Source organism: Aptenodytes forsteri, unplaced genomic scaffold, assembly GCF_000699145.1.
Source record: "Aptenodytes forsteri isolate BGI_AS27 unplaced genomic scaffold, ASM69914v1 Scaffold326, whole genome shotgun sequence".
Taxonomy (NCBI): Eukaryota; Metazoa; Chordata; class Aves; order Sphenisciformes; family Spheniscidae; genus Aptenodytes; species Aptenodytes forsteri.
The window spans coordinates 1,308,407-1,321,672 of NW_008795677.1; the positions used below are offsets into that span (position 1 = coordinate 1,308,407).

At 41.4% G+C, this 13,266-nt stretch overlaps 1 protein-coding gene across 1 annotated transcript in view; it reads right to left on the bottom strand.

Annotated features, from left to right (window-relative positions):
* Positions 1–13,266, bottom strand: part of NDST4 (N-deacetylase and N-sulfotransferase 4) — an 86,996-nt gene that overhangs the window by 37,849 nt on the left and 35,881 nt on the right. The window contains exons 3-5 of the mRNA XM_009282622.1: positions 12,667–12,821; positions 3,424–3,609; positions 1,579–1,707 (exon numbers count right to left, since the gene is read on the bottom strand). Of these exons, the coding sequence (XP_009280897.1) occupies positions 1,579–1,707; positions 3,424–3,609; positions 12,667–12,821 (470 nt within the window). The remainder of the gene's footprint in view (positions 1–1,578; positions 1,708–3,423; positions 3,610–12,666; positions 12,822–13,266) is intronic.

A 13,266-nucleotide genomic window follows, 5' to 3' on the forward strand; every position in this document is an offset into this window, starting at 1 on the left:
CAAGGGGGAATGGCTTTAAACTAAAGGGGGGTAGATTTAGACTAGATATAAGGAAGAAATTTTTTATGCTGAGGGTGATGAAGCACTGGCACAGACTGCCCAGAGAGATGGTGGGTGCCCCATCCCTGGAAACATTCAAGGTCAGGCTGGACGGGGCTCTGAGCAACCTGATCTAGTAGAAGATGCCCCTGCTCGTTGCAGGGGGGTTGGACTAGACCTTTAAAGGTCCCTTCCAACCCAAACTATTCTATGATATTTTTTATTCTCAAATTAGGTGTCACATGCATAGTACAGAAAAATTCCTAATAGAAATGTCCCATTTCTTTAAGCCTGCTGAATCTTTGACTCAGATGCCAACTTAGCTCCCCAGCCAAAATTTTCGCCTAATTATATAATACCAAAATCTATCTATAGGTCTCTAAATAAAAGTGACCTGGATTTGAGAGTTAGCTCCACCTAAAGTTTCTGTAACTCTGCAGAGAAGTCAATGAGTACTGCAATTTAAAACTGCTGAAAATTAGGCCACCTGGCAAGACACAAGGCATTTATCTTGTGAGTAGTATAGCTTGTTTGGGTGGAACAGGAAGAAGGGAGGACAATGGCAAAAAAAAAATTGATATATGATTTTTTTTTTTGTTCTTGTCCTTCCTCCTTCCACCTCTAGGCTGCTGTCTTAAATGGCACCTGACTGTTGTTCACAGGCAAGAGAACTGTGACTTCAAAATATAGCATTTGCAGTCAGGTAGCTTTCCTCCCCGATCCTTGGTAAGCCCAATCACACTTATGCATCCACCTATATCGTGTTGTCATATGTGTGTGTGCATGTGTATATTAGCACAGCGCGGTTCAGACCGCTTTATTAGTTGAGAGACAAAATTGCGTGATAGCTCTGCAAATCAGCCTTAAAGTCTGTGGCACTTTTGATTAAACCATATATATGTGTGTGTTTATACATATGTAGGTTGCTTATATGTGCACACATGCGTACATCTATATCGTTTATTGTTCATGTAATGTTGACAGAGAAAAAGAAATGCAGCACTGCGCAAAGCAAAAATGCTCATTAGAAGGCTATGTACTGCTTGAAGTATTTTTTAGCTGCACTTTTTTTAGCTGCATTTTTTAGTATTTTTAAGAGCCAGTGGTGGGGGAATGATATCAGGCCTGAGCCCTGGGGTTTCTATCGAGCTGTACCAGGAGTGCCTGAAGAGCCAAGGTTATGGAAAAAAGGAAAAGTGGAATAAGATCACACAGTTTTCTCTACCCTCACTGGTTTCTTTCAGCCTCAGTCAGACAAGGTCAGCACACTCTTCTCTCACGGGGACCCAGGTTCAGGGAAACGGTATGGAGCTGAAATTAATGCACTTTCCAGTAACTTGTTGCATACAGTTGTAGTTAGAAATTAGCAGAAGACATTTTGCTCCTTTCCTCTTAAACTGCTTGTTACCTCTGAGCAACAAGTGGACTTGATTTTTTTATTTTCCAAACAAGATCAAAGGAAACTGATCCCCTTCCCTTCCTCCCTCCCTCCTCCCCGTTAGGCATCATGTCCAAAAAATAGCAAAAGAAGGTACCTACGGGATTCAGGAGAATGGTGAGGAAGAGTTCACCTCCTCGGATACTTTTGTCCAGCTCATGAGGACCCCCAGGATATTCCTTGTAAAAAATAGTATGAGTGAAAAGGCCACAGGTCTGTCGAGGGAGCACCTGAGAACAAAATAACAGTGCCGTTGTGACATTAACTCGTTTCTGCGAACTCACCCTGGCGCAGCCACCCAAATCCCTCCAGCAACTCAAAGAAACAAAACTGCAACCCTTTCTGCCCCTGTGCTCTGGCGTGTTTGTTTATGGGCTCCTTTGTGCCTTCTGTACTCCCGTGGTAAGCAAGAGCGGTCCTGCAGATGTGGAGATTTCCAGATGCCAGCTCTGAAAAGCTGTGACACACATGCGCTGAGCTTTCATGCAGACCATTTTATTCAGCTCATACACGCATAATAAGTGTTTGTTTCCTGGCATTTGGAAGAGAAAGAAAACAAAATGCCAAACCTCTCTTCCCTTAGCAAGGTTAGTTTATTAGCAGATAAATAGTGCTTCCTGGCTGTCTTTGCTATCTCAGGCAATTAATCTCACTGTTCTTGAGACATTGAACTGAATTTGTATTCAAGGCTGTGGACCGTAAAAGACCTGTTGCTTCATACTTTTCTCAGTCCTGCAAACCGTACTGAGCCCCTCACTCCTGTTTGAAATGCGTACAGGACTGGTGGGACGCTCGCGTGAGACCTGCCCGAGGTCAGCTCCCCGTCCTGTCATAAATCAAGAGGCTGCATGTCAGAAGCAAGCCAGCAGGTGTGGGAAAACAAACTCATCTTGGAGAACAAGGTGGTTTAGTTACTTTATTAGCTAGGTACTATCAAAGGGCTCTGGTAAAGAAAAGACAACAACTGTCAGGGCTTATGGGTATTGCCTAATCCATGCAGAGACATCGTTCACCTGGGGAAGGCCTTTTATTTCCCTCCAGTCAGTGTTTTTGCTCTTCTACTCAGTTAAAACAACAAATGAAACCTACATTCAGCAAAGCATTTTAATACATGTGTAAATGCACTGCTGAATTTGAGTCTGTTCCAATAGTAATCGGACCCTGTGCAGTAACTTCTTGGTTTCGATTAAGACATTCCTTTGGTCTTGTTTAGGGGATCACAATTTTGTCTTTCTATGCATAGAAGACAAATGCAATATTCAAGTCAGCTGGGGTTTTAAAGCCTCCTGGGACCTGCCCTTGAAATATTTCTAACTTCACCTATGCATATTCAATTTTTATGTTTTACCGGCTTGCAGCTGGCTGGTAAGACAGGCCAAATAATTTTATACATTTTCCTGCCCTTCATGCAGTTGAAGTGTGTATGTGAGGAACCTTCTCTCTCCTCGCACCAACGCATGGTCTGGAAGAGTCGGGCATGTGTCCAGTCCCTGGCTCTGGGAGTTTCAGGAGCAAAGCTCAGAATGAAACCTCAGCCTCAGAGAAGTGTCATACTTGCTGGAGGAGATTACTTACACCTGCTCACCTTCCCAGGTGGTGGATTTCTAAATCCTTTCATGCATAAAGATGAACCAGAGCTTGAAACATAGGTCTTAGGCAGTTTAATGAATTGCAAATTATGCATTTATAACTCAGTTGATAGTTGATGGGACTACAAGCACGTTTAGTTTCTGAGGATTACATCTGCAGTTGCCTGAGTTTGTGTGATTTTTCTTTTTTTTTTTTAAAACTGGCTGCATAACAAATGCACTATTTTGACATCCTTACAAATCCTCGATCACAGAGAATTTTAATGATTGCTGTAAAACTTGAAACGTTTGGTAAAAATAGCATACTTTTGAGTCACTTAAAGTACTATTGCTATGAAGCATGGAAATGCAGTGTACCATGATGCCATTGTGGATGAAGCCCCGTCTGTACCGTGCAGGCTTCAGGTGTGGGTATTCTTCTGTGCTGGTCACTCGGATGTGCCAGACCTTCTTCCAGGCCTCGTACAGCTGGATGTGAACCGGGTAGACCCCGGAGTGGTGCGGAGCTACTGCGTACCCCATGCCAGTCGGTATGCTGTGCTCCTGCAACACAGCAGAGGGAGGAATACGTTTAGGAACAGAAAAAGAACATGTAATTATTCAAAGCTTATTTTTTACTGCAGACAGCGCCATCAGAGAAGCTGTTGTCCTTGGACAGACTTGTATCTATTTGTATGTAGCACAAGCTAAAAATGGGGGGGAGATGAGGGGAACTGGAATTACAGTTTGATAACTGCAGAGTGATAAATAATCCTCTTGGATTACATTGCGTTACTGTTATACGGAATAGATTTGCCTGCCTGTTCATTACATATTGTGTGTATTTTAATATGCGTCCTACCTGTTTGGTTCTTTGTGAAGGTAATCCGGTAAGCTGATGCTGCTTATTTACTTAAGCTATCAAACAGCATTAGAGCAGTAAACAGATGGAAAAAAATGTTGCAGTGACATATGTGGGATTTTTTGTTTCCTATTTCTAGAATTAAGAGCAAGATTCCTTCCTGGTTTAAAAAATAAATAAATAAATATCCCCCATAGCTTCTGAATCTGCTTATGTGTTTTCCACGGTATTAAGATAGTAGCAAAAAAAGCTGGACTTTGACAGGCATCTTTTTCATTTCATAAACATTTAGCTCCATTTCTATGAGGAAATACGTGCATTTTCATGAGTATAATCTACAGGTTATCTTGAAAATATCTTCCGGCGGCACAATGAGGTAGTTAATGTGCAGGCAGAAGGAATTAAGGAAGAAGCTTAACTGGGCACGTTCCCTTCACTCCTGACGCTCTCCTGCCTTTGTTCTGCTCCTCATCCCTCCCGCTCCCGACTTAGCATGGGCTGTCTGAAAACCCCATCTGATGATGAGGTCTGATAACCGCATCTATAGACCGGGGTATATTTAAAAGAGAGCAAATTATTGGAAGTGTAAGCTATATGTGTGAAAATGAGGTAATCAGTTTTATTGGTCTGAGTGACTATTCAGAAACGCATCCAGCGTTTATCATAAGCTACTGGCAGAAAGAAAGGCTGCGCTCTGCCTCTTCTCCTGCTGAGGCTCATTTCCAGCAGGTCCAGTAAAAACCCTTTTCAGCTCTCCCATGGCATCTCCAGGCTCTCTGTGGCTCTCGCTGGATCCCTTCCCGCGCTCCGGGTGTTTACTGAATTCATTTTACTCCCGGTACTACAGGATACATCAGCTGTTTTCTGTTCATATAAAATTGATGTTCAGAAGGAAATGGCTAAAATGTGAGACGATGATTTTTTTTTGTCCTTCCTCTTGCCCACATTATCCAAGAACTGTTGATTACTTTAATTCCAGGAACAGCATCTTCAAATACTTTGCAAAGAAAGGCTTTTGGTTCATTGACAAAAATTAAGTTAAATCTGTGGGGAATGCTTGTTCATACATCACATAATGCAACCAGTTAAAATTATCCATTCCTTATTAGTAAAGATCTTAGGTTGCTGACTGATCTTGGAGAAAAAAAAGAAACCCAAACTCACTGTTTTGTAATTTACTGAGAGCAAAATGTAATTTCTGCTTATTAATGTTGTTACCCACCTGAAAGGCATAAGTCATTTTTAAGGGTGAAATGAGGAACAGCTCTATAATGAGAAGTGTTAAATCACTCTTTTCTCTGTTTTTTTGCCATGAACATGTATAAAGGAAAAAGCTATATCTGAATGTTTCTGAAAAATCTGGCCCTTTATTACTCTGCCTGAGTAGCCTATCATGCTCACACTGTCAAATATACTGTGTTAACTTAAATATACTGTATTAACTTGAATCGACAAACCCTCACCAAGCCTGTGTTAGGGAGTATACAGGCACATAAATGTAAGGCATGTGTGTCCTGAGCTAGATAATGAACACTGCTCTGAATGATATGTCCCAAAGTAGATATCTGGATGAATACATGCAAAATCCTGTTTATCTACTTACTATTTGCTGCTGGTATTGCCATAGCAACAGAATGGTGAAATGGTAATCTGTCACTCACAAATAAAATAAGGCAGCCTTTCATAAGTTCTCCGTATAAAAAGCTAATTAGCCTCGGAATAAAACCTGCACACTACATAGTTCATCACACAAATACATGTCAGTCACCCAGATACCCAATATGACTTTAAGAAGAAACAACTAACAAATAACCAGATTTTCTTTGGTCAGTTCCACGTTCAGTTTACTTGGGTAAATTACATATTGTATGTCCTCTTTTAGTGATTTCTGTTGCTCTGTTTCCTTTTTTCCTCTCATTGTGTTATTAAATTTAGTTTGGGATTGGGACCTAATGTGTTAAAGGAGGAGTATACATTTGAATCTAAGCTGTTGGGCAAAATGGGAGATGCCTGTAGCGAGTATATTTTCTTATATATTCCAAGGAGCAATTTCCTACAAGATTTTATTGGGTTATTTTTACATTCAAGACTTCCATTGATTTTTTTCATTTCAAAATTTGTTCAAAAATTGTATGCGTGTGTTTGCCTAGTTTAGAAAACTTCTGGCCTTTTTTGGCACTGAGGACAGCAGCGTTATGTTCCTTTGCACGCTTAAGCTGGGACCCCAGAGCCATTAATTTTGGACAGGTTGAATTTGTATTCCTCTTTTACTTGTGTGTTAAGAGACTTTCAATTCTAATTTAAATGACAGTGTAAGCTGAAGCTGCAGCAGTGGATGAGTTCAATATTAAAGGAGTATCACTGTTACAACCTGTGAGATAGGGGGAAGACTATTAAAATAGTTGTTGCATTTTTGGCAGAAAATTCCCCGAGTTGTCGCTACTTCCCATGCACTGGTTTGCGTCATGGAGCAGTCTGGAAGCACGCGACCTGCCTTGTTGAAAGGGCTAGACCAGACTAGAGGATGCTCTCCAGGAGCACACCTCATGTCCTCCAGGCACCAGTGAGCACGTGGTACGCGGATCAGACTACTACCAGCTCAAAATAACCCTCCCTCTGACGCCTGCGTGTGGCCAGCACAACTGGCCAGCGGCAACCTCTTCACGTGGCGGAGCCCAGGGAGTCGCTGTCTCACGCTCGTGCTGACGCACCCAAGCCAGAGCAATGGGAATTGGAAACTCATAGTCCTGCCAATGCAGCCTGGCTCGTCTGCGCACCCGCCAAAGCTACCTTGCCAAGAGCCTGTGCATAGGACAGGTGCTTTTACGGGTGATCCGAAAGGCTGAAGCAATCTGCCAAGGCTGCTTATCTCTCTCAATTATCAGCTTCATTCAAGCAAGTGAAGATTTGCTTGAAACTCCTAACCTCTTTTGACCTTCCTATTTGTACAGAAACGAGCAGTGTGCGCCATGAGTCAGCATGTGCTGCGTGTACTTATTCTGCATTTGCAAAAAAACCCCTCTGCTAAAGAAAGGGCAGGTAATGCAGAATGAGCACTGCTCTCCAGAAGGAGGTATATTCTCAACAAGTAAGTTTGCATTCCTATAGCAGATTTTCTGTGAGCAGATGTTGGAAATTTGAATAAAAACCAGCATCTGGAAGATTGACTATTTATATTAGCAGTATCTTGTCCGACAGAAAACCCAGTATTTGACTGCACCAAATATTACATGTCCTTGTTAAAATGCACTTAGAAATAAAATGAAACAAAACCTAAAACTGTTATAACACAACTGGCATTCTGGTTCTTAAAGATCACTGGTGATTTGTTTTACAGAAACATCTAGTATTGGCCGTTGTCAGAGAAATAATAAAAAAGCAACCTTTTAATTTATTAAATCTTATGCCTACTGTAGATCTTTTCACAGAGTCAGTTGAACTGCAGCATTCCCTTTGGTGTGAAGACTTTTATTAGATGAAAAAGTTAACAATACAGCCCCAGATAAGTTTGCTAAACTTTTTGACTTTGTCCAACAGTTGGTGTTAGAGTAAATTTAGTACTTTTTAAGATGTTACCTTCCAAAGTTAAAAGATTTACAAAGTATTTCCATATTTTTAGTACTGAGATATATTTCAAATATTGCTGCACAGGGGTGAGATTTCCTATAAGAGATTATATGTTACTATGTCTGTTTAAAACACTTAGCAAAGTTTCTCTCATTTGGTAAATGAATTTGCTACTTTCTTGCTTGTCAGCACTCACAAAAATGTTGTGTTGTGTTTTATCCTTTATGGACACATGATTTTTGTCCTCAAGGTTTACGTTTCTGGATAATTTTTATTGAATAAATATTTCAGCTTTCAATTACTTCTAGTTCAATTCTAACTTGAAAAATCTGCTTAAAAGCTCTCTAGCTAGAGAAGATGGTTCAGCAAACGAGAGGTGATCGTTATTGAGATATAGAGGTTCTGTGTGTTGGTATTTGCTTTCACTGTTGTTCTTTCATCTCCGTGGTGTGCTTCCTTGCCACGTGGCCGTACAATGCACCAAGCAGAAAGTACAAGGGGTCTTAACAAAGCGGGTTTTCCGGTGTCGGTGTCAGAGCCAGGATTGACAGGGACACGGGAAAAGCCAGCTTTTCATCAGTCTTACATAGGAGTCTCCCAGATATCACCACGACTCCTGTTCTAGGAATGCTTCACACCGTAGCAGACTACCAAGAGGCAGAGAAGATGCTGGGATTGAAGATCTTAGCTTTCTGAGGATGTGAAATGAAGAAAGGCAGTCCAGCACTGAGGAAGCTATACGACTAGGAAACACGTAGACTCTGCATGCGTGTGGTACCAAGTAAAGCTGAGAAAATAGAGGTGGTCTTAGAGATGTGCTGTTAAAGCACACTCCTGATACGGATGAAAGCACTAATGAAGATGGACTATTTCAGAAGGACCTTAAGGGTAGGCAGAATAAATCTCATCCTGTCTGCACAGGACAATGTTATCCTATATATGAAGACCACTTACAGAACATTTTTAGAGGCAATCTCTAGTGGGCATCTCTCCTTCCCAACATTAACTACAGATAATAATAATAGGACAAATTAGACTCTCTTTTCATCACATGTCGATACTTTGCCTTTGATATGTGGTCACTGGTCTTCATATTCTTGGTATTTAATTGGTATATTAAAAGCTCATGGTTTCTCTGTGGTTTGGGCAGCTCAAAAGTTTTAGGCAGGGGAAGTGCTAATGTGCATCTGTAGTTGGTTTATAAACCGGAGATTGAAGCCAAGGAGTGTTACTAGACAGGCTCTGAATTGATTTGTTTTGTATATGTGCACCTCTGAATAGATTTGTTTTGTATACGTCTCTCTCAAACTTCTTCATATCAGATCACAGCTACTTTTTTACAGTCGATGATAGTTTTTGCCCTATCTCTACTGTGCTTTGGGCACATGTGCTCACAAATGAGCGCAGAAGATAATTACTGAGCAAACAAATCGAGGGACAAAATAAAGAGCTACAGGCTTTGGATTAAATACATTCTACTTGTTTTTGTCAGATAAGGATGTACAAAAGAGGGGAGAAAGGATATCTTGTGATTAAAGGATGGCAGTGAAAACCTGGTTCATTTTATTTTTGGAAAATGTACTATCAGAGACTTCTGTCTGCGCAATTTGTTTACCTCTTTGTGTATCAGTTGCATTGCTTATAAACAAGGAGAATAATACTTGAGATATTATCAGTTTGCAAAATCTAATCCAAGGTTTAATCCATTAGTGTCTTTAAAGGATTTTAGGATCCTCTGATAGAAAAAAAAAACCCACAAAACATGATCAAGTCAAACCCAACTGATAATCAAAAAAATGTCATTTGCCATTTCCTTAGCCAGGCTCTGAAGCATACCATCCATATTTACGTAAATAAGATGACACTGGGACAGCAAAGTTCTGGGTAGTCTGCAACTTACTTCACTGCAGTTAAAATCTCTGGCTCTTGTTCCTCTGAAGCTGAGGATATCGTGAGCGCTTGAGAAGAGATTTGGCAGCGAGGGCTGTGGGAATGGAGCTATGGATGGGGGCAGCTGTGGGGCCCATCGCTCAGGCACGCGGGGACAAGGATTTTGCCAGGCAAAACTTCCCACACTGCCTGCCAGATCCAGAGCAGCGGGGCAATAACATTTATGAAAGATGTGAGAAAGTCTCTTCCTCTCACCAACTAGGCATGAAACAGTAGAAAAGATAAATATCTCAGTGACACATAAAATATAATAATTTGGAGGGCTCTTGTTAAAGGCAGTCTCCTGGTTCACAAGCAATTCGCATGTAAGGGAATCCTTTAAAGACTGTTGATTTTACTAAGCCCCAGATACAGAGAGGTATACGTATCTGCACTGAAATCAAGGCAATTAGATACCTAATTAGGTATCTAGGTAGCAATTAGTTGTATGTATACAAAACTGTTTAGATAACCGATTTCGACAAGTATTTTGTGATACAGCTGTTTGAGGCAGGCTGCAACTGTAAGCCCCCATTGTATAGAGCATCATTATGAGATATGGATATATCCGTGTAAAACAGAACGAGGTCTTTTATCTAGTTGCCAGCTGTAACACCTGTATTTCTTGCCTGACTGTATGTGTACTTGAGCTTCTGCAAACCAAAGATTGTGCATGCAGTGTAAATACAAGAGCCAATAAAAATTGTGTTTATGTACGTTTATAGCTCCATGCGATAATATCCATGAAATACTGTTTCAGGTGCACTGGTTTGTGTTTATTAAGCTTGACTTTAATCCACAGTACTCAAGAGAAGGACATTCCTTTCATGAAACCTTTTCCCCCGGTGAACGTCAATCCCAAGCCTGATACTGTCTTGCATGGAGAAGCTGCTGTCTGTGATGGGATTTGAGTGCAGGTTTCTGGACAGTGTGATCTGTTTTAGCTTTCTTCTACAATGATAAAGCCAGGAGGAGCCAACAGGTCTTAATGAACAGAATTTTTGTTGTGGTATTTGGGATCTTAAAGCAACCTTGACTGTTCTTCTCGGGTATAATGATGTGCTCTCCCATCCTGAAGACCCTGTTACCTTCTTACCCATGTTTAAAAAAATGAATGAAGAAATACCACAGGAGGTGACGAATGAATGTGATCATACTTCCAAATAATTATTGCATCTTTCCTTGCAGAAACTGACACAAAGTATTGTCTCTACCTGCGGCTAAAACAGGAGGTGGGGAGATACGGTCAATAAATGGGAAATGCAAGGGAAAATGGCGTCAGCATCAAGTTGTGTTCCCTTGAGTATAACACTAAATAAAGATATTAGAGCGCAAATAAAACACGTATAACATCAAGTAGATTTTCTATGTATTGTTCTAGATCTCTAATTTAAATTTGGATCCACGCTGTGAAGTCAAAGAATAACGAAAAGGGGTTTGCTTTAACTTCGGAGGACTTACAGAAGTGCAGCTGCAGAACAGGGAGTTCCTTTCCCAAGTAAGATATGATGCTGAGGGTGAGAAAGCAGGGGAGGATACAGAACTACCCTGAAGTCATGGCTGGGACCTCTCTGATAGCTATCAGGAAGGTTGTCATATCAGGAAGATAAATTTCTCCCACAGAGAGGATTTCACAGGAAGCCTTTTGAAAAGAAATGTTCTCATAAGTAAATTGTACAGCTCATATAGATTCAAGGTTAAGAGGTTGGTATAACCCCTGTCCAAATGTTAGAAGGAAATAAAACTGTAATAACAGCAGCCTTTCACTGACATCAGCTCCTTATTTATAGGCACCCTAAGGAGTCTCTACCCTTCAGTGATGACAGGGACATGGGCTTTATCTTTCTGTAGTTGAAGTTGTAATAGAACCTGTTTGCAAGCCCTGTTTTCAGGCTATGCTACAGATTTTACTCCTAAAGGTGGTTTGACCTAGAAGACTTCATGTTTCCTGAAAATACTAGGAGACTTTCCCCATAGGTGTAAAGGTGAACGGACCATGTATTTTTGAGATACAGATTATTTAAAAAATTACTCTTGTGTTTGAAATCTCAACTATATTTGGTCTCTGGGCCAGGCTACACAAAAGGCAAGAACAGGCCATGCCAGGAATGAAGGCTGACAGTAAAGCAGAACGGTAGAAAGGAAAAGAAGTAATCCAAAATGCCTCTGTACTAACACCCTGCCAAGCAGGAGATGGGAAGAGGGGGCAAGTCTGGCAAGAAGAGTAAACAGTTAAGCCATTTTTAATGAATTTTCTTTAAAGGTTGCTAGGAAAATATTCTCATAAACAAGGGAATAATTTGCTTCCAACTGCTCGTTCAGGCATCTGCCTCTGCCGGTTTCCTGATGCGCCTTGGCTCATGTGAGGGATGGGAGGAAGGGGCAGCTGCTGGCTGGCCTTTCCGAGCTGCAAAGGGCTGAGGCTTGTGTTCCCTGAGCAGCAGAGGAAGCCTCACTGTGTCACTCTGCTCTTTTGAGTGGCTCTGGTTGCTTGGCATTTCTACGCCTTGTCAAAGACCACACAGAGTCTTTTCCAAAGTGAGCATTTATAGACTTCAGGTTTTCTTTGTCATGCTCGATAAGCAAGTAGAATTACCCTGAAAGGACTCTAAATGGTTTCCACCTGACCTTGGAGTGCAAGTACTCTGAGCTCTGGGCAATGCTAGGAGGATAGCTCTTGTAAGTTAACAACGCAAATGAGCAAAAATGAAACAACATTATCTATAAATATTAGCAACAAGTTAGCTACGTAAAAAGCATATTTTCAAGCAGGTAATCTAGAAAAAGCACAGTGAAATCCAGCAGCTTCACTTACTTGCTTCATTAGCGTCAAGATTTCTCACAAACCATACACAACATTTAGGGTTCGCTGCAACTTTCTCCCTCCCCTATTGAGGATGTTTGCACCAGACTTCAGGAAGCTGAAAACCCATGTATAAATCCCTTCCTAGAGCTTAAAAGGCCAGCTGATATCTGCTGAGATTTCACTGCTTCTGATCCCTGTGGTCTCGCAAGGCTGCTTGGGTGAAGGGCTGCTACCTTTCCAGAAAGCCCGTGTAAGTGAAAAAGGCTAAGACAAAATTCAGCCCAAGTTTGAGTCACAGAAAGGCTTTTTTTGGGCTGAGTTTCCAATCTTGCTGCCTTATTTGCATATCTATGTAAATATATATATGTATAATATAGATAAACATAAAAACAGCTTGGAAAGCATAGCTATAATATGCAAAGGTATCCTAGCGAACCTTTTGGTAACTTCTACTCACTATTGCGAATTCTTTGTTGAGGATCATCTGCTCCACCAGTGACGACTCATTGTGGAAGAGGTGAGGCTGCATGTGACTCCACATATGGGGAAACCACCAAAACTCATCCACAGATCTCAACAGCAGGTCATCGCCTTCATCTTCCTCTTCAGTCCCTGCAAAAGAAAGAAAGAAAGAAAAAAAAGGTAATAGAAAAGCAATAGCGGAAAATGCCCGTAATTGTTTTTTAACCACAGAAGAGGCTGCCATAAAACTAATGTCCTTGGCCTGGATGTCTCACTGTGCTGCAGACAGGCTCTACCATATCATAAAAGGAGTGAGGTGAATTACCATGGATGGTAGCTATCCCTTTCTATTCCTGGCATGGTGTTAACTGACAGTAATTCTAACAAGAATTAGTTTTCAAGGGCTGATTGTTGTGCTATGCGACGCACTAGGAGTATTTAGAAGTTCGGGCTCCCCATGAAGGTGGAGATTGGATGGACTTGTACCCACCTGCTTTGGTCCTGCCAGACACTGCGCAGTTGTAGCTGGCCAAGGCGGCATCACCGAGTGCTGGGTGCCAGAGTCTTGCCGTCCCCCCCCCCCCCCCCCCCCCCC